Source organism: Carassius gibelio, chromosome A21, assembly GCF_023724105.1.
Source record: "Carassius gibelio isolate Cgi1373 ecotype wild population from Czech Republic chromosome A21, carGib1.2-hapl.c, whole genome shotgun sequence".
Classification (NCBI taxonomy): Eukaryota; Metazoa; Chordata; class Actinopteri; order Cypriniformes; family Cyprinidae; genus Carassius; species Carassius gibelio.
This window is the reverse complement of record NC_068391.1, coordinates 2880560-2900674: the sequence shown is the minus strand read 5'-3', so window position 1 is coordinate 2900674 and position 20115 is coordinate 2880560. Positions and strand designations below refer to the sequence as shown.

General features: G+C 33.3%; 2 protein-coding genes across 2 annotated transcripts in view; both read left to right on the top strand.

Annotated features, from left to right (window-relative positions):
* The window catches only part of LOC127941849 (secretory carrier-associated membrane protein 1), a 27765-nt gene extending 13881 nt beyond the window's left edge, over window positions 1-13884 (top strand). The window contains exons 3-9 of the mRNA XM_052537295.1: window positions 1008-1118; window positions 4711-4822; window positions 6617-6745; window positions 9161-9320; window positions 9411-9512; window positions 10770-10887; window positions 11429-13884. Coding sequence (XP_052393255.1) covers window positions 1008-1118; window positions 4711-4822; window positions 6617-6745; window positions 9161-9320; window positions 9411-9512; window positions 10770-10887; window positions 11429-11578 — 882 coding nt within the window. The 3' untranslated portion in view covers window positions 11579-13884. The remainder of the gene's footprint in view (window positions 1-1007; window positions 1119-4710; window positions 4823-6616; window positions 6746-9160; window positions 9321-9410; window positions 9513-10769; window positions 10888-11428) is intronic.
* Window positions 13885-15021: 1137 nt separating this feature from the next.
* The window catches only part of LOC127941756 (phospholipid-transporting ATPase IC-like), a 33274-nt gene continuing 28180 nt past the window's right edge, over window positions 15022-20115 (top strand). Inside the window, exon 1 of the mRNA XM_052537135.1 lies at window positions 15022-15232. The gene's annotated coding sequence lies outside the window, so the exon portion shown is untranslated. The remainder of the gene's footprint in view (window positions 15233-20115) is intronic.

Genomic DNA, 20115 nt, shown 5'->3' with positions numbered 1-20115 from the left:
TGTATTAATATTTCAAAGTAATTTTTTCAAAGTAATCTTCTTTTAATTTTAGTGGACTTTTTAGTAATTGGGATATATATTTTTGAAATTATTATTACTATTTAAAAATATTTATTTCTATTTTTATTATAATTTTTTTGTTGATTTATTTTAGTACATCAGGTGAAACAAACTGAAAATGAGAAATGTCTGAAATAAGTCTTTATTTTATTTCAGTTAACAGTTATTTAATTTCAAGTAACATGTTTTTATGGTTTTAGTTAACTATAATGACACGGTTACGTACATGGTAAATGCTACCTAATATTTTAAATAAATATTTAAACATTATAATTTTAACATTTAGATTTCAACATATATTTATATTGTATTATAATGTTATATAAATCTCAGAAATAATTAAAGCAAATTTAATCCTTTTTTTATTTTTTACTAAAATATCTTTAATTTTTGTATGTAATCAAACAGTGAGGTAGTGGCTGACTTTAATTTCTTTCATCACGCTGATAAGGGAAGGTCAGTTGCATTGTGGGATGCATTATTCCATGTGGTGTGCTCTGTTTTATACTTCACATTTTAGCAAATGTTGTAGGTCATCCAAATGTGTGTAAAGAGTGCGCTGTATACATTCAGAATTAGTATTAGGAGTATGTTTCTTTCTTAACCAGCATACATACAGTACCAACAAATAACATCATTCACAGTGTGGCATAACTAGTGAAGCTGTACCAGCGTATGGCTCGCTGCCCAGAACAGCCCACACTTACAACACAAACCCGTCAGATTTTGTGCCATTCAAAGCATTTGTTACATTTTTTCCCTTTCTTTAGTTGTGCACATAAATTGCTTCATTTATGGATGATCTTAGAACGTGCAAAACATAGTCAAAAAACATCAATTTATGAATGAAAAGAAAAGATGTTATGTTGATATTGTGTTGCAGATGAGGTTAAACCGTATGGTGTTTTGCATGACAGTGTCTTATGTTTTATTTTGTGGCTTAATAGGTCCCGCCTGGCTCCGCCCCTAAAGCAGTCCCACCCACAGCCAACACACAGCCGGCCATCATGAAACCCACCGAAGAACCGCCAGCTTACACTCAACCTCAGCAGACACAGGTACATGCATCTCACTTTAGTCTCTATTCAATGCACTTAAAATGTAAGTATAGCAGCAAAAAGGTAAAAAAGTGTAAAAAGTTGTTTAAATCGTACTTTGCACTAAATTTAAATTGCGGTTTAAAGTTTCATTTTACTTTTTATAAATAAATAAATATATATATATATACACTTCCGTGAAGTTGCCCCAACGCAAAACATCAGCAAAATGTTCTCAATCGTTTGTGCTATAAAAATGTTTGTTTGAGCAGCTTTGGTTTTTTAGATATTCAAATAATATTTATAGGTCAATCTGAGGTCACTCAGCCCCCCCACATACTCCAAATTCACCCCAAATAGACTTGTTTGTTTGTGCTGGTTTGTGCCAGTAAAAGTTTAGTTTGTACTGCTTCGGTTTTTTATAAAACTACACATTGAATTAAAGATGATGATGTCACTCAGCCCCATAGGCCTACATGCTCCAAATTCACGAAAGTGGTCTTGTGTGTTTGTGCTTCGTTTGTGCCGCGTTAAAAACATTTATTTGTGCTGCTTAGGTTTTTAAGATAATAAAATAATGTTTAGTGGTCATTTTCTGAATGTCAAATATCATGTTTCAAGGTCGATACATATGAATCGTCAGGGTTTGTAATCGATGCATTGAGATATATATATATATATATATATATATATATATATTTTTTTTTTTTTTTATGCATTATTAAAAAGCTCCAGGTTTTATCTGCTTGTAAGTAGGGCTGCATTAATTTTGTCAAGAATTTTCTGATTATATATCATTACAACTGTATTAATTATTATTATTCCAAAAGATTACATTAATAAGTCTCAATTATTTTATGTGTTAATCGACTGCATGAAGACCCTTTAGAAGGACTTTCTGAAACCTTAAACCCCCATTTGGGTCTGTGTGAAGCATGAACCCTGACGCAGACGTCGATGTCAGCGTTGAAAATCCTGCTTGATTTCACAGAAATATCCTCAGTAGGACAACAGAAGCTTCCAGCAGGCAAGAGCTGCGAGCCGGTCTGCTCACGAGTGCAGTTATACTGTATAATTCAGCAAGCCTGCGGGACAGGGCTGCCTCGCTTCAGGCATATGGACACACAGGCACACTTTGGGTGTGTGTTAGATGACTCACGCCTCATGCTCCACATGTGACATCAGATGCTTCGAGTTAGGACACAACAAGGTGATCCAGATCTTCAGGAGGAGGCCGAATCAGAAGCTCAGGGTCTATCGCTGTAGTCTTTAGTTTGTAGTAGCGGTGAAGAGGAGTTGAGCCTCAGGCTGACAACAGAAGGATTGTTAAAGGACTTGTTGCCCACTGGCTTTATTAAGCCGAGTGTGTCACATGATGCTGCCTTCAGGGAAAGCTGGGATTTCTGAGCCCTTAAAATGACCCAGAAACAAGGGCAGTATGCATCAACAGATTGACTTAGATAAAAGAGTGATTCTTAAAATTTAATCTGTCATAACTGGGACACTGCTGTAATGAGAGCAGGATGAGTCGCCGCTATGAGATCCAGCGGCTGGAATCGAATTTTTGGTCAAAACATGTTTTTCTACCAAACAAAAACAGTGAAAATAGTTTTATCTTTACTAAGTGCATTTGCTAAACAGTAGAGTGCAAATAATCTTTCAAATCGCATGGAATTGATCAAAAGTGACAGTAAAGACATCAAAGATGCTGTTCTTTTGAACTTTCTATTCTTCAAAGAATCAATAGAAATGTATCATTTCCACAAAATTATGGGACAAACTTTACATTCTGAAAGTTTTGTGACTTTGAAAGTCGTCTTCTAATACAAAAGTGCTTAAAACTCATCTTCAAACTAAAGAGTATGAAGTACAAACAATCCCATGCTAGATTTACACTACAACCAGTTCAGTTTTTATGTCTTGACCTATTTAGGCCATCCTTAAAAATATTCTTATTCCATAACCCGACCGACCCTGTCAATTTAGGACCGACTCAAATTTGTTATAATTTTTTTTGCTTTTAGTCCGACCGACATACAAATAAAGGCTATCTTCCTTAATTAAAAAAAACCCTGTGACGACATCTATGTTAACGGATGTCACACTATGGCCGGTGCGTTCGCTTCCTCTCACACTCTTATTCGTTGTCAGAGTCAACAGTTCGCTCTTGGTAATGACGGCTGCGGTTGCAGTAAACAAAATGTTCGCGGTCACTGTTCAAATTCATACGGGTTCGGGCACCATAATACATCTAAAAAATGCATTAAGACAGCTTGACATCGCTTTAACTTGGCATGAAGTTCTGGGAAACCTGTGCCCAGATCTTTTCCCATCCCTTCTCCCGTCTAGTCTGAAACCGTGTCTGTGTCGACTGTCACTTTATGTTCGAAAATATATTGCACGAATCGATTGGACCAATCAACACAAGTTTCGAAAACGAAAATAGGAAATTGACTTTCCAGGTTTTTTTTTTTTTTTTTTTTTTTTTTTTTGGAACACGCGTCACACAGCAGCTGCAGCTTCGGACAAACACGCATAACAGCAAATAATACTTCTGCACAATGTTTCTCTTTTTACAACAGAAATGTGAATTCTGTCGGTATTCAGACAGTCTCATGCATACAGATACAGACTTGGGCTAGATTCGCCTACGTATGCGATTTTTGTTGTTGACATTTCTAGTCATAAACAGAGCCATGTTGAAGCCTGCAGTAAATGTTTTGCATTATGGCAGTCCACTCTGGTTATTGTTTTTCGAGAATGTTGCACTCCTGTTTGTCATTGTGCATGAAACTTCACGCCAATAAATCATCAGAAATATTGGTCTTAATATATATAATATATAACGATATATTGAATTTAACAATCGATTTAATGAACACTTGTCTCTCAAATCAAACAGGATTTTTTTCACAAAAGTAACAACCCAAGAAAGCAAAGCAAACGGTCTCTCATTTGTAGGTTGCATTGACACATAGCGCTGGATGCAAGTATTCTTCTCACCTTCAATTCATTCAATAATTATGTTTTTGACAGATTTAAATTTGTTTGTGGTCTATATGGCCTGCATCAAAGTGAGGTTTGCAATGATGCGCCCGAAAACACGGTTTGAAGACCAAGTCAGTGACGTCACAATATGCTAATTTGTTTAAATTCATACCGACGTAATCACAATCACCAAAATGTACTTTTTTTTTTTTTACATTGAAACTTGAAAAAAAAAAAATAGACCGACCTACCGACCCTTTTTTTTTTTTACTGTTACTGCAAACCAAAATATTTTTAAGGATGGCCTTATTTTATGTGATAATAGGGGTTTATTATTTTTTGGTGATAATAAAGACTGTGATGTGGTTGTGTGTTATTGTACCGACCAGATATGTGTTGAATACTTGTATATTAATATTGAATTAATATATTTGATATCAGTATTTAATATTTTATGAATCTGAATGAATCTATAGATCTGAGTTTGAGTCGTGTTTGTGATTGGTCCTGACAGCTGCGTCTCAGGAAATGCCTTTGGTGTGTTTTGATGTCGACTCTCCTGAAGTCATGTTCTGCTGGGCCTGTCAACAGAATTGTTTTGTTCATCAGGGCCTTGTGTCTGCAGGATCAGGCGCGAGCCCAAGCGGAGTTATTAAGGAGACAGGAGGAGCTGGAGAGAAAAGCTGCTGAGCTGGACCGCAGGGAGAGAGAGATGCAGTCTCTCAGCGCATCAGGAGGTGAGTTATTAACCTCGCGTCAAGCCTGTCCATGCTGCATCGCTTATTCTGGTCTGAAACCGCCCTTTCAGACAGGAAGGTACTGACCTGACACAGTTGGGTCTTTTTACACAACAATTGGAAAAAGTCAGACATCAGAATAAAATCCCATCCGAATTGCAGCCTATTCTGACAAAAAATTGCAAAAGCGCACAGGTTATACACAGCCATGAATCATATTTGGATGAATGAAATCCAATGTGTGTTTTTACTAATAAGTACATTCTTAAAAATTTTGAGGTGCTGATTCCAAAAATGCTCAAACACGTCTCACTTTCCCACAAAATATGATGCATTTCATAGCATTTTTGCTTGTATTCTCCCTTAATCATCAGAAAACTGACACAAACACATGATTCCTGTGTATGATCACATGTATGATATTATTTTATGCCTAATCCCGATTTCCACTTTTGCACCTGATTTGCAGAAAAGTTGAAACTTTTTACATTTGACTGCTTTTATTAGTTTAATTTAAGTGCATTAAACCTCTCTCTCTCACTCTCACTCTCACTCTCACTCTCACTCTCACTCTCACTCACTCACACACACACACACACACACACACACACACATATATATATATATATATATATTTACATTTCTATTTATTTCTTTATTTTTTCTTAACATCTTCATTCTTATTTTTTGGGGAAAAAGTGATTTGATGGAAAGCTTTTATTGATATTTTTTAACTCATGAATTGTGGAAAAACTGAAACTGTGACTGAATACGAAATGAATACTTCTCTTTGCAAATTAAAAAACTAAGGTGATAAGCAAAGATATAACTCAAAATGAATAATTTATTTGTTCAATAATGTTTTTATAAAAGGTGTTATTTTCAGTTATGTACAAAGGGCTTTAAATTATTTTGTATAGATTAAATTTAGTAGTGGAAGTGATGCTTATGAAAAAAAGGTAGGCAAAATCAAAGTTTTGAATGTTACTATATTATTACAATTAATTATTACTGCAGTTACCCCTTTTTATAAATTAAAAAATAATAATAATTACACATGAACCCCACCAAAAAATAAAGATAAAGGATGCTGTATGAAGATGAGAAATGTTATTTGAATTTATTCTCGTATGAAATTAATAACAATGTATAATTTGAGAATAAAGTATTATCTCCAGAATGAACTTCTATTGACTGAATTAAATTAAATCCCTTTTTTAATTTAATTCATTGCTAATGATTGCTCAGAAAGGAGGTATTTTCAGTTATCTACAAAGATCTTAAATTATTTTGTATAGATTATGTGTGTGTGTGTGTGTGTGTGTGTGTGTGTATCTATATATATATATATATATATATATATATATATATATATATATATATATATATATATATATATATATATGAGTAGGTAAAAAAAAAGATAAATATATTCCTCATAAATATATAAAATTATATAGTTATTATGAAATTGTGTATGAAGACTGAAATATATTCTTGATGATGATTAAGAATTGAAACTACAGGCAGTTCTTGATGTTTTTTATGTGCAGTATGCATCAGATGATCTGTAGTCATTTGCTCTAAGGTTGAAACAGTATCATGCTTGTCATCTCACACAATCAACTTTAGATCTTTAGTTTCTGTGCACCAGGAAGAGAGGAAAACAATTACTGTGCTGTTTCCCACTTCTGTACCCCAGTTTACCACTTTTTGTCATTATGCTCCTGTTGCATCATCCACCTCTTTATTTCCTTTTTTAATTGATTTTCCTGTTTGCTTCTTGTCTCTAAGGGAGGAAAAACAACTGGCCGCCCCTTCCAGAGAAGTTTCCGGTGGGTCCGTGTTTCTATCATGACATATCCGTGGACATCCCTGTGGAGTTTCAGAAAACCGTCAAGATCATGTACTATCTGTGGATGTGTGAGTGACTCTTGAGCAAACAGTCCAAAAAAACAGCCACCAAACATACTGCCTGTGAAGGCCAGCCAATCACAACAGAGGTCATTTACATATGCAGTAAGAGTCTTAAAGAGACAGTAACAGAAAAACTGCCTGTTTAATTCTACAATGTCGGTCAGTCAAAATGTTGGAAAATGTTTATACTAAATGCTAAATTAGGAACCTTAAAATAATCAATTAGAAACCTTGACTAACATTGTAAATGGTATTTTTGAAAGAAGTGCTAAGAAACTATAGAGCAGTACCGTGTAACCCTCATATTTTCATCTTCCAGGTCCGTTTGAACCCGAATTTTTTTTTATAAAAAATAATTAATATTAATTTAATATAAATATTTTTCAACTAAAGTTTTTAAAGTTACCAAATTATAACCACATTATTGTTGCATTTAGCCCTTTTTTATGAATTACATTTTTTTAGAAATTCTTAGAAATTTCTAATTACATACTCCAATACAGATTCAAAATATTCTTTCAATCATTTTATGAAATTATTAAACAAAATAAAAAAATAAAAAAATAATTAAATAAAAATAAGAAAATTAACAACAAAATAAACAAATTTTTCTTACAAAAACTTTCACTTTCAGATGAGAGTGAAAAAATGTTCATGCTGCAATCATGTGCAATAGTTAAGTTGCACATTCATTCATTCATTCATTCTTTAACAGAAGTCACAAAGAAATAGCAAGTAATACACTGAATTAAATGTAAAATGTAGAAAGCCTGAAATAATATTTTTTTAAACCTACGTGAATAATGTTGATTCACAGCTGTGTCTGTCTGGGAAGGGCGTCTGGTTTTGGTTTGTGTAATAATAGTGTCAGGACTCTGAGGAAGTGAAATGAATAGACTTCAGCAGCGTTTGTGTCTGTTTGATGCGTTTCATTCTGGATGAGATCAGTCACATGATATTAGATGTGCGGAGCCACCACGCATCATGTGATAGAAGTATCATGAGATTAGCGTCAGAGTAGTGTTTAGGTTTCGCCTGATCTTGTTTCATAAGAGTTTGGGAGGGAATTGGGCAGAGAGCGAGAGAGACCTGAGACTTTCTTGGCAGTTGTGCAGTAAATGTGGTGAAAGAAGCACAAGGTGTTTTCTCCCACTGCCAAACTCCACACCAAAACTTTAACCCCGTCTTCTGCGGTTGTAGATAGGCTCTATGACTCAAATTGAAGGAACTTGCAGTGCCATTTCTTTTTTGCAGCGACTTTAAAGGCAATCCCATATTCGTAAGATAGATGTTATGCCAGGTAAACTATAATACTTACCTGAAAATTAATAATATAAATTAAAATAAAATAACATAAAACAAAATAAATCAAATTGCTTTTCAAAAATGAAATTCAGGCCCTGAATAAATGTGTAAAAAAAGTAGCTCCTCTATTTTTAAATTGATAATATAATCGGAAATTAAAAAAAATAAGCTTTCATTTGTTGATTAATTAATTAATTTGTTCATTAAATTAATTAATTAAAATTAACTAACAATAAGTAATACACTTCTGTTTCTGCTCACCAATGCTTCATTTAATGTTACACAAAAAGGTGTAATAATATTACATTTGACGATTATGGTTTTCTATTTGAAAATGTTTTAAAGTGTAATTTATTTCTGTGATGCACAGCTGTATTTTCAGCATCATTCCTCCAGTCTCCAGTGTCACATGATCTTTAGAAATCATTCTAATATGATGATTTACTGCTCAAGAAACATTTCTGATTATCATCAATGTTGAAAACAGCTTCTTATTTTTGTAGAAACTGAGATACATTTTATTTTCCAGGATTCTTTGATGAATAGAAAGTTCAAAAGAACAGCGTTTATTTGAAATAGAATTCTTTTGTAACATTCTAAACGGAGGGTTCCCAGTGAATGATGGGTAATGTGTATGTGAATGGCTCTGCATTAACTCATACAGTCTGGCTTGGAGCTCCACTATTAACGGCTTCTGTGGAGAGGTTTAGCAGTGATACAGTTAATATAACAGATGGTCAATGTTTAGACTGCTCTTTGTATTAACAGGTTCTTGGAAGAAACATTCATACAGATTGTAAACTTCTTGGAAAGTTTCCAGTTGTCATTCATTTTAGTTTTCACTATGGATTTTGTTCATTTCAGATTAGTTTTTATTTTAGAAGGTTGCTATACAGTAAACACATGGTGTATTTGGATCTTTTATCAATTGATTTGTAATTTTAATCAGTTTTAGTCATAGTTTTCGTACATAATCTCAGTTCCAACAGCTTTTGTGCCAAAAATGGATTAGAGATTCCCAAAATAAAACCAGCTTTACAGTGCATTTCTTTCCTCAGATCATGTTTTGTGTTAACACATGGGTGAGGTCTCTTTTCTCCCGTTCCTCTGTTGCAGTCCACACGGGGACGCTGTTTGCCAATATTTTCGGCTGTTTGTCGTGGTTCTGTGTAGATGCGTCGAGGGGAGTGGATTTTGGTCTGGCTATGCTCTGGTTCATGCTCTTCACTCCCTGTTCATTTGTCTGCTGGTACAGACCTCTGTATGGAGCATTCAGGTACACACACACACATATGTGCACACACACCGCCTTTATGGAGAATACAGAATTATAGACACTAACCGTTGTATCTCTCTCTTTCTGAAGGAGTGACAGCTCTTTTAGGTTCTTTGTATTCTTCTTCGTCTATATCTGCCAATTTGGTGTCCATGTGTTGCAAGCCATCGGCATTGCAGGCTGGGGTGCAAGGTGAGGAAATACACACACACACAAACATGTGCACATCAGAATCAGAAATTAACCCGGCAAAAACACTGCTGAAGGTGATCCAAATATTTAAAATGCTTTTATATATATATATATATATATATATATATATATATATATATATATATATATATATATATATATATATAGACTTTTCTAACAGTTATATATTTTAAATATACATTTTTCTTTATAGCTTAACATTTGCGATACAATGTTTTTTATCAAAGATAACATTTAAAAACGTTTTATAAATGTAGCTGTTTATATAGTTATTTATTCATTTACTTGTTCTATTTTTCACTTGTTTCTCACCATGAATATATTCGTTGTGATGGCTGACATTATGCTTAAATGAAAACAAAATAAACTGTGACCCTGGAGCACAGAACCAGTCTTAAGTCTCTGGGGTATAATTGTAGCAATAGCCAAAAAAAACTGTGTATGGGTCAAAATTATACATTTTTCTTTTATGCCAAAAATCATTAGGATATTAAGTAAATATCATGTTCCATGAAAATATTTTCTGCATTTTCTACCATAAATATATCAAAACTTCATTTTTGATTAGTAATATGCATTGCTAAAATTCATTTGGACAACTTCAAAGGTGATTTTCTCAATATTTAGCTTTTTTTCCACCTAGATTTTCAAATAGTTGTATCTCAGCCAAATATTTTCCGATCCTAACAAACCATCCATGAATTGAAATACTATTTATTCAGCTTTCAGATGATGTTTAAATCTCAATTTTGGAAAAATTGACCCATATGACTGGTTTTGTGGTCCAGGGTCACATATATACTCTTCTGGATTTGTGTAATGATGCATTTAGTGCTTCTGACACTAGATGTGTAGATGATTCAATATGTAACTAAAATGAAATGCTAATTTTATTGAAAGGAAAAAAGTAAAATCAACACTCCCTAACAGCTTCAAAACTTGAAAACACAATTATTTACAGTACAAAGCCGATTAATCAAACATGGTGACCAGATAATTATAAAAAAATGGCTTGTTTGTTTATTGTATTAATGTATGTTATAGGCTATTTAGAGCTACATTTGAATTCAGTTATAATATGTTCACAATGATGATTGATGTCATTTAATTTGCTCCGATGTGACGCTTAATAATAATAATTAAAAAAAAAAGTTATTTTGTGACACAGACCCTTTCACTCACATTCCATTTCTCATGACTTGTCACATTGTAACGTTGTGTTGTTTGTGTTTGTAGCGGCTGGATCTCAGCGCTGACCGGCCTGAACACAAGTATTCCCGTCGGCATCATCATGATCCTGATCGCTGCCCTCTTCACCGCATCGGCTGTCATCTCTCTCATCATGTTTAAAAAGGTGCTTCGCCTTGATTCAGAACATATAAATACAATATTGCTTCACCGCCAAAAATGCACTTAAATATGATATCAATATAAAGCCCCATAACTAATAAAACTGACCAAAGCATATAACAAAATGACTACAACTTAAATGGAATCTGGAAATATAAAAATAATTCAGTGAACGGAAATAAAATAAATTTAAGTTGAAGTACTAAAATGACAAAAAAAATATATATATATACATTTAGATATGCAAAAACACTAATAAAAATGACACAAGCACATAAAAAATACACTAAAACAAACTAAAATCCAAAAATAAAATTACAATTCAGAATGTTAAGGAATACTGTAGTGGTACATAAATGATACGGAAATAACACTAAGCCATAAACACACTGAAAATTGCTTTTACAGTCCTTAATTTCTCCTGTTATTTCTTCATAACTAGGTTACATGTTATGTGCCTGTCCGTAGTGTTGAAGATCAAATCCTGGTGTTTTATTTGAATCAGGTGGTAGTTAGTAATCAAGCTCATGTGTGTTTATTTGCAGGTTCATGCGATGTACCGAACCACTGGAGCCAGTTTTGAGAAAGCGCAGCAGGAGTTCGCCACCGGCGTCATGGCTAACAAAACGGTGCAAACCGCCACCGCTAACGCTGCTTCCTCTGCTGCCCGGGGAGCCTTCAAAGAGCAGATCTGATTGGCCCAGAGAACTCTGACTCCGCCCATGCTACTCTGACCCCGCCCTCCACATTCCTCCAAACTGTCTTTGCAGCATTTGGTCAGCTCTGACTGGCTGTTCAAGACCACACCCACTTTCATTGACTCAGACCCTGCCCACAGCCCCGCCCCTCCTGTCAATCAGCAGGTGTGCTCACCTGTTCTTTAGTTGGAGTGTGTGTGTGTGTGTGTGTGTGTGTGTGTGGTGGAAAGCCTGTCTGTGTGTGAACAGCCTAAAGAGTCACTTTATATGTTCACATCACGTCAGTCTGTCCCTGTTAAACAACAGGAAGTGATGTCATCTAGTGTCTTTTTATGGGATCCAAGGAAAAGAGAACGGTTATGCCCTCACAGGTCTGTCTTAACGATCGTCTCCTCTGAAACACTCATAAAATCACACCGAAAACATTTCCAGGTCACAATTAAATTCAAAATCCTCAGAAAATCAACATTTATGAGATTTTGTTTTGCACAATTAAATGCCTATTATTAACCTTTAAAAAAATCGGCATTCTGCTTAATTGTTACAAAAATGTCTTAATGCAAATGCCACGAATGCAAATTTTTTTATTTATATTAAATTAAATTATATTAAATTAATTAAACTTTTCTGTAGATTTTAGTGTATAACATTTGCATACACTAATGCACTTTTTTTATTTATTTGGGGTTATACTAGTACCGTTTTCATAACAATATTTAGGTTTATCTTTGGTTTTTGGAGGTATAATACGATCTTTTGCAAAACAAAATGTAGCTTTTCTTTAAATTTTGGTCTTTAATCTGACCTTTTCTATAACAAAATTTGCCTTTTTGTTAGATTTCAAAGTATAACATGACATTTTGCATTTAAAAATGTTTGTTTTTCTTTTAATTTTGGGGTATAACATAACATTTTTACATAAAAACAATTGCCTTTTCTTTTGGATTTTGTGGGATAATATGACCTTTTCTTGGCGCTTCTTCCTGCAAATGAGCCATCAGTACACAAAGACGTCCATCAGATGTGACCATAAACACTCCACACAACTCAGAGGGTCTCTTTACCTGTAAATATATAAATATATAAACTTAACCTGAATGATGACATAAAGTATTGACTGATTTTAAACATGAACGATTTCGAGGCTTTCTGGTTTCTTTTTTCTTTCTAATAGAGTTGTTTTGGAATGAAAACTAATTCTTAAAAGCGTGAAGCACTCAGGATATGTTCCTGCACATGCATGGGAAGCTTGCCGAGCTCTATAAGATAAACTGGAAAACAATTCACAATTATAATCCGAGCATTGCCAGCGACGCGTGACATTTGTCCTGCAGAAGTGTGTAAGACTGTGCCGTGCTGGGCCTTCCTGATATTGGATCCCGAATCACTTTGTCTGTCGTTGTCTGAAGTGATGTTTGTTTTCCTCTTTTTATCGACTGGAGCAGAGAACCTTGTAGCCTTGGTTACTGTCGCCAAGAGACAGCCAAGTTTTGTGATTATGGGATATGCATCAAGATGCGAATTGATTTTGATCGTAATCTTTCAACACTCTGTGTGTGTGTGTGTGTGTGTGTGTGTTTGAGAGAGAGAGAGAGAGAGAGAACAAACTGTGTGTTTATTTATTTTCAGTATTGCATTTGTTTATTTAAAGTCATTTTTGGGGTGAACTGTTTCAATACTTTTAATACTTTCCCTATTTTGTGTGTCATATTTGTGTTCCGAATCATTTTTCAGTCATGTACCGTTCTCTTTACACTATTTCTCTCTCTCTCTCTCTCTGTGTGTGTGTGTGTGTGTGAGTGAGTGAGTGAATCACTGCAAGTCGTTCTTCCTGTTATAAATACATTTGAACAAATGGCACCTGAATGTTCCTCTGTTTTTGTTTGGTTTGAATCGCTTTCATTTAAAACAGGGAAAACCCCCACAAGAATCTGTTGGGAGCGTGAGATGGCAGATAAACTAATGTGGCCTCTTGTGTTTGGTGCGATGGATCGTAGCTTTAATCTGTCCTTTTTAATTAGTGGTGTTGGTCATCTTAGTTGAAACTGATAAATGAAGGAACGGATCGAAGAGAAAGCATCACTGGTTGTACTACTGCTAGCTACTACATTGACATTATTTAAAACAGACGAGGGATGTTTGTATATTTTGTATAATTAAAGGAATGGTGGCCTGTCGTCCTGGATTTCATTGTACTGTACAAATGCACTCCTGTCTCGCTCCCTTAGTTGCATGTTGAGTAGTTTGAGTTTTGTATATTTATTGTATTAACAAAAACAAAATAAAAAACTACATTAACCATGTGTCTTATTTTTTATGTAGTGAGTTTAATTTAAATATATATACACACACACACACACACACACATTACAAAAGAGCTGAAGGGGAAATACTTTGCTTTTGGTGAAATGGACACTGCATCTGCATTTCACTTCACTTTGCTCTTAAAAAACATTTTATTTCAGAACAAACATAGTTCTATCGAAATGCATAAGAAATACTGTTTCACAATCATCTAATTTTGCATTTTTTTTATGTATATTTAAATTTTTTATAGATTTTAAACATACAAAAATGCGATGGAGACTATAAATCGGTTAAAATAAATCCGATTAGTTAAAACAGGATGAGACAATAAATCATAAAGGTTTCGGTGATTCAGAAAGTGAAATATTAGACGTTTTGCTGACATTTGTAGGCGAAAACATATAATCGTTCAGATCTGTCAAGATTAGAATTTCACATACAGTTAAAAATCCTAGAAATCTCTCTCTCAAAAATTTTTTTGTTGAAAAGATTGTTATTCAGTAATCGCGTCTGATTGATTCGGCCACACCAGCGTTGAGAAAAGTAACAGAAGTCACGTGCTACTCTGTTACGCTTCATCTGCGATCGGAACAATAATTTATATCTTAATAATGACATAAAAAAACGCTAATAGCGATTGACTAGGAAAATACACAGTATTATGTGAAAACAAAATAATTATTTTTATACCCTTCGTAACGGACCAATTAGAGACAACTATTGGGTCACGAAACCCCGCCCAATTACCAATTCCGCCAGGACTAAAAGATACGTTTCCTCTCAATAGAGGGCGATACTGCACCACTATTCAAAATTACACGCACGAAAGTGTTATTTAGATCAAAACTGCCTAATTTAACATTTACATTAATTTTATTTTTTTAACACTCAACCCAAAGTAAGAAAATACATATAAAATTGATTATAAATAATTTTTATATCTATTATTTATAAAAAATGAATTGTATATGCTCAGAAATGATCTATTATTCATATGACACCCCCTCCATATAGGAAACGGAAATAAAACAACAAGCAAAAGCAGAAATGTTCCCTCATGATTTGACAGTAAAATGAGTCACACCTTTTTTACCTGAGCGGTCACGTGATCGCTGAAGACTGAGCTGTACGTCTTGAAGCGTGTCCGTTCAAAGCAGGGAAAAGACAGCCTCTATCCCAGTGTGTGTGTGTGTGTGTGTGTGTGTATAATAGGTAAACTTCTCCTCGACAGACCAGTTTTTCCAGTCTGATTGAGAAGAACACACAGAGAACAGTTCTTCCACACTGACACGGAGAGAACATGGGAGAATAAAAAACAAAACCCCTTCAGAGGATTTGAGATCGGTAAGCTATATTTGACTTTTAAAATATGCTTTTAAGCGGTTTATGTGCTTGTAAACGGAGTTATTGAAGGTGTGTCACACCTGAGTTCCTCTACCTGTGCGTGTTTTGATGGAGGTGATCCTCACCTGCGTGTTTAAAGAAGATTTATCCCGGTTTTATCTTTTGATTATCTTTTTAATGATTCTTAGGTTTAATATAAAGCGTTTGTCTTATGAGGAAACATTTATGGCTGATGCTCATTCTTTCTTTGGAGGTTGATGCTTTATTATATGTTCACATGAAGCTTTTAGACAAGTCTGTAACCTTTATTTTTGTTTTTGAAACCCTCATGTTGCTCTTAGTGAAGTATCAGTTAATGTAGTATTTTTCTTATGAGTGATTCTAAACAGATTTTGCTTGACATTTGTGCAACTAAAAGTACAGTCCTGTATTTTTATTTACTGTGCACTCTTGTTTGTTTCTTCCTGATTATGCATTTAAAGTATTGTCAAACATATTTTATCAAAACAATACTTTTGTTTGAGGTTTCTGAGACCCCAGATATAAAAATAAGAATAAATGCGATCTAATTTTACATGCAATTGTACACATTTAAACCTAAAAGGAAACCCTAAAATAGGCTGTTATGTATTTGAAGTGTAAAGTGTTTATTTCATGTTTTTCTGGAAGTCACCTTTTCCGTCGTGTGTCAGATATGGGCAGGTGTCAAAAGTTTAGTACATACAGTATAAAAAAAGGTAAATTAATGTCATATTTAAAAAACAAAATAATGCTTGAAGTGATACCAAATGTATTTTATAATCAGAAACTAATAGTGCACATGAAACACGGATGTAATACAGTTTATGCATCTTTTGGAGAGCAACATAAGCATGTAATTTTAACATATAGTTATTATTAATGAGGGTTATGTCTTGGAAATTTTAGAATTGTGTTTACAAACCTTGAAAATTCACTGAAATTAATGAAATATGAAATTCATGCTTCCATAGTGAATATAATGTTTTCTACACTGTAATGCATATATTTATTTTTCTTTACTTTTACAAGAAAATACAATTTCAGTCTTTCAACGTAATTTCATGTTAAATTCATTCAAGGTGTTATTGCTATTTCTTTGAAATTAATTTTGAGATTTCTAATTGACATAGTTTTTCAGGACCATTTTTCAGTGTAGTTCTACTCGGTTGTAATGAAATGTAATTTATTGAATAGAAATAGCTTTTTGTAAGTGCTATCCCTCTAAAATGATTGATGAAAATGAAAATTTTCCAGGCCTGGAAAATAAATAGAAGCTGCATTAAAGTAAAATTTGTTTCCATAGTGTATATCATTTTAGTTTTCCACACTCTAAAACATGATTTTTCAAAGTTGAAAATATTAGGACATCCGCTTTACAAGAAAATATTATTTCGGCCTTTCCACTTTAAAATGTCATGTTTAATTCAATGTGTTACTTGCCATTTCTTTGTAAAACGAAAAGTCATTCCCGAAGTTTGTAGAAGTCTGAAGGGTAAATTCAGAGGAAGTTTCAGTTTTAATGGATAATATGTTGGGACATTGAGATGTAATACATCTGAGCCAATCATACGTATGTAAACGTACAAGAAGCAGAGAGTTATTTGTCCTGTCTGAATGAATGAATGATGTGTGTAAACGTCACCGGTGGGTTTCTTCTCTCCTGTGAGAATACCTTTGAAACGTGTTCGGACTCGATTGCCGTTCTTTTCTTCTGAAATGCATATTGTTCTGCTGTATGTGGGTTAAATTTAACTGCCTCTGTTCTGAAAGAGCCGAATTACTCACAGAACTGGTTTCTTCTGTGTCCAGAAGGACCGTAAACATTGTGAAATGGAGTGGGTGCAGTTTCTATTGCTTTCTCTTTGAACTACAGTTTTGATCTGAACATTTGCTGCAGATTAGTTTTGGATGAGTAGCAGATAAACACAGCAGGTCAATAAACATTTATGCATTTGGCAGATGCTTTCATTTACAGTAGATTCAAGGTATACATTTAATAATTTCATGCATTCGCTGGGAATCGAACCCATGACTTTGGTGTTGTCAAGGCTATAGCTACAGTTTAAGAGACAGAAATGTTCATTTTATATGTCAGAATGGTCAATATATTGATGGATGACCAGTATTTGTACTTCTGATAACCATATGATGCTAATATTTTTACGGCATGTGTAAAAAAACAACAACAAATGCTTAATTTTTTTATGATGTAATATAGAAATGTTATTTTAGATTGTATTTAAGATTTAAGATTTTAATAATTATAGCCATTATCTAAACACTTACACTATAGTGATATTTTGATTAGTATTTTTAGTAACATTTTTAATTGGTTTTTATATTTATTTCTCATTTTAAATTTTAGTTTATTTTTGTTGTTTATTTGTATTATTATTTTTAATGTGTCAATGTGTAAATTTTATTTCAGTTTTATTTTTAATTTGTATTTCATCTAAATCTAGAATCAGAACTTTTTGGCAAAAATGATGCATAACTCATAGAGATATTATTATAATTTTTTGTAATTAAATTTCGTAATCATATATATTAATATTTCTCATTTTCATTTCTATTTTACTTAAAGTTTGTTATTTAATTTTGTCAGTTTTAATTAGTTTTTTTTAATATGAGCTATATATTCTTAGCTTTAATTAGTTTTTATATTATAATGTTTATATTATTTCAGCTAACAAAACCTTTTGTTTTTGTTTTTCGTGTTATTTAACAATAATAACCTTGCACCATAATACTTTAAAAAAGAGTTTGCATAAAATTCTTGATTTGTTTTCTAAAGCATTCTGCGATTTTAAATATTTTTGTTTAACGTTTGCTAAACTTAATTGCATGTTCATCTTGTGGCTTGATCGATTGCTTGTGTTGTAATGGACTGTTTTTCCCAGCGGAAGCATTAAACGAATCTATCTTTAAGATGATAAACTCAGATCAGAATGTTTTGTGCATTTATATATTTATTTCTACAGTAGTTGTTTAATAGCATACAGTCATTATTGAAAAAACAAAGCCTTCAGGCTGATACAGGATTATTTTGTGACCGTAGTGTCTCTTAGATCCAGAGCAGTTAAATGACATCATCAGGTGTGACTCTTGAATTCCCCGTAGTTCATTTGAAGGTTAAATGTGCATCATTAAAACCAGATCAGACGTAGTTTAGTTAGTTGTGAGTTAAACATCAGGTGCATGGTTAATGCATGGGTTATCCGTCCCGGAAGACCCTCGCACATCTCCACCATCTCATGTTTCTGCCCTCCTCTGCTCTTTCTCTAAAGGAGGATACTGTTACCCATAGTGCTCTAGTAGGCATAAGAGGACAAACACATGTAGTGGAGTGTAACACGACTCAGTTGTGTTCCGTAAGCAGACGTGGGGAAAGTTATATATATATATAATACTTTAAGGCAGATGTTTATTTCCTTAATGCATGTTCCTGATCATATAAAAAAAAAATCCATGCATGTCATTGCAAAGAGTCCCACACTGCATTTTAATTGCACCGAAAAAAAATGTGTAGAAACAATTTTCACTCAGAAATTGCTAGTAAATTTAAAAAACAAATGAACAAATTAAACATGAAATTTAAGAAAAAAAAGTTTGTTTAATTTGTTACTTTTTTTGACAACTTAATAAAAAACATGACATTTTAACTTTTTTTTTTATTAAGATGTCAAATTATATGGATTCATAAATGCCGGATGCTAATGTCAATGTCTAGAAAATAATGAGAGTGATAGAGTTTAGCTGCAAAATCCCTAAAATGAAATAGATATTTCTGTTGCATGCTTTTTCTTCGAATTCACCAAGAGTTCGGACCATTATTGTGTTGTTGGTAAATACTTTAGAAATGACCCAAGAAGAGCTTATGCTATTTAACACACACACACACACACACACACACACACACACACACACACACACACACAAAGCCTATATATTTTTCAGTGTATGTGTCAATTAAACTGCAATATTGCATAAAACATTTATGAATAAAGCGCTGTTTTCATCTCATGTGTTCAAAAGAAAGAAATCTTATTTTCCTGCAAAATTGCTGCAAAATATCAGTAATAAAACAATAAAAGGATGTTGCAACCTAAGACTTTTTTTTTAATAGCCAGAAATGTATAAATACGTTTTTTAGTTTTTCTTTCTTATAAAAAAATATAAAAACACGATTCCTTGCAGTTGAGCACATTTTTATTATATGCACATTTAGAAGATTTTATGCACATCTTGGCCTTTCCTTCCAGCATTTTTTATGCGATATACCATATTTTGCTTAAAAATATTTGAATGACGTTACTAGTCATTTTAAATTTGTTATTTAAACTTGATATTAACAAGGAGATTTTGTATATATTATAATATATTTGCTGTGATAATTAATAGATGAACTGTATTTCCATTTATTAAAAAAATAGACGTATTAAAAACGATACTTATGTGATTAAACACAGATTGCATGGGTTTAAGAAGAGTGACTCAGAGATATTTTCCCAAGATGCTTTGTGTAAATCAGTTTTGCAATTTGCTGGATTCAAATTCTCACCCATTTGCTTCACAAGTCAGGAAAGTCAAATCCTGGAGTGGTGGCCTTCCAGTTCTGGGGAGCGATTTGCTTGTGTTGTTTCGGAGGAAAACAACACAACAAAATTTTACTAGTGCAACCTGAACAGAAACACGAGTGAGACTCTCAAAAACACTTTTAACCTGAACATGTCATCATGTGCATTAAAATAAACACAGATTAGTCACTAAAATGAACAATCTAGAGAGATTTCATATGAGAAACAGGAAACTTTTCTTAATGTACTCCACATTTAATCCGTCTGGAAGAATATTAAAAATTT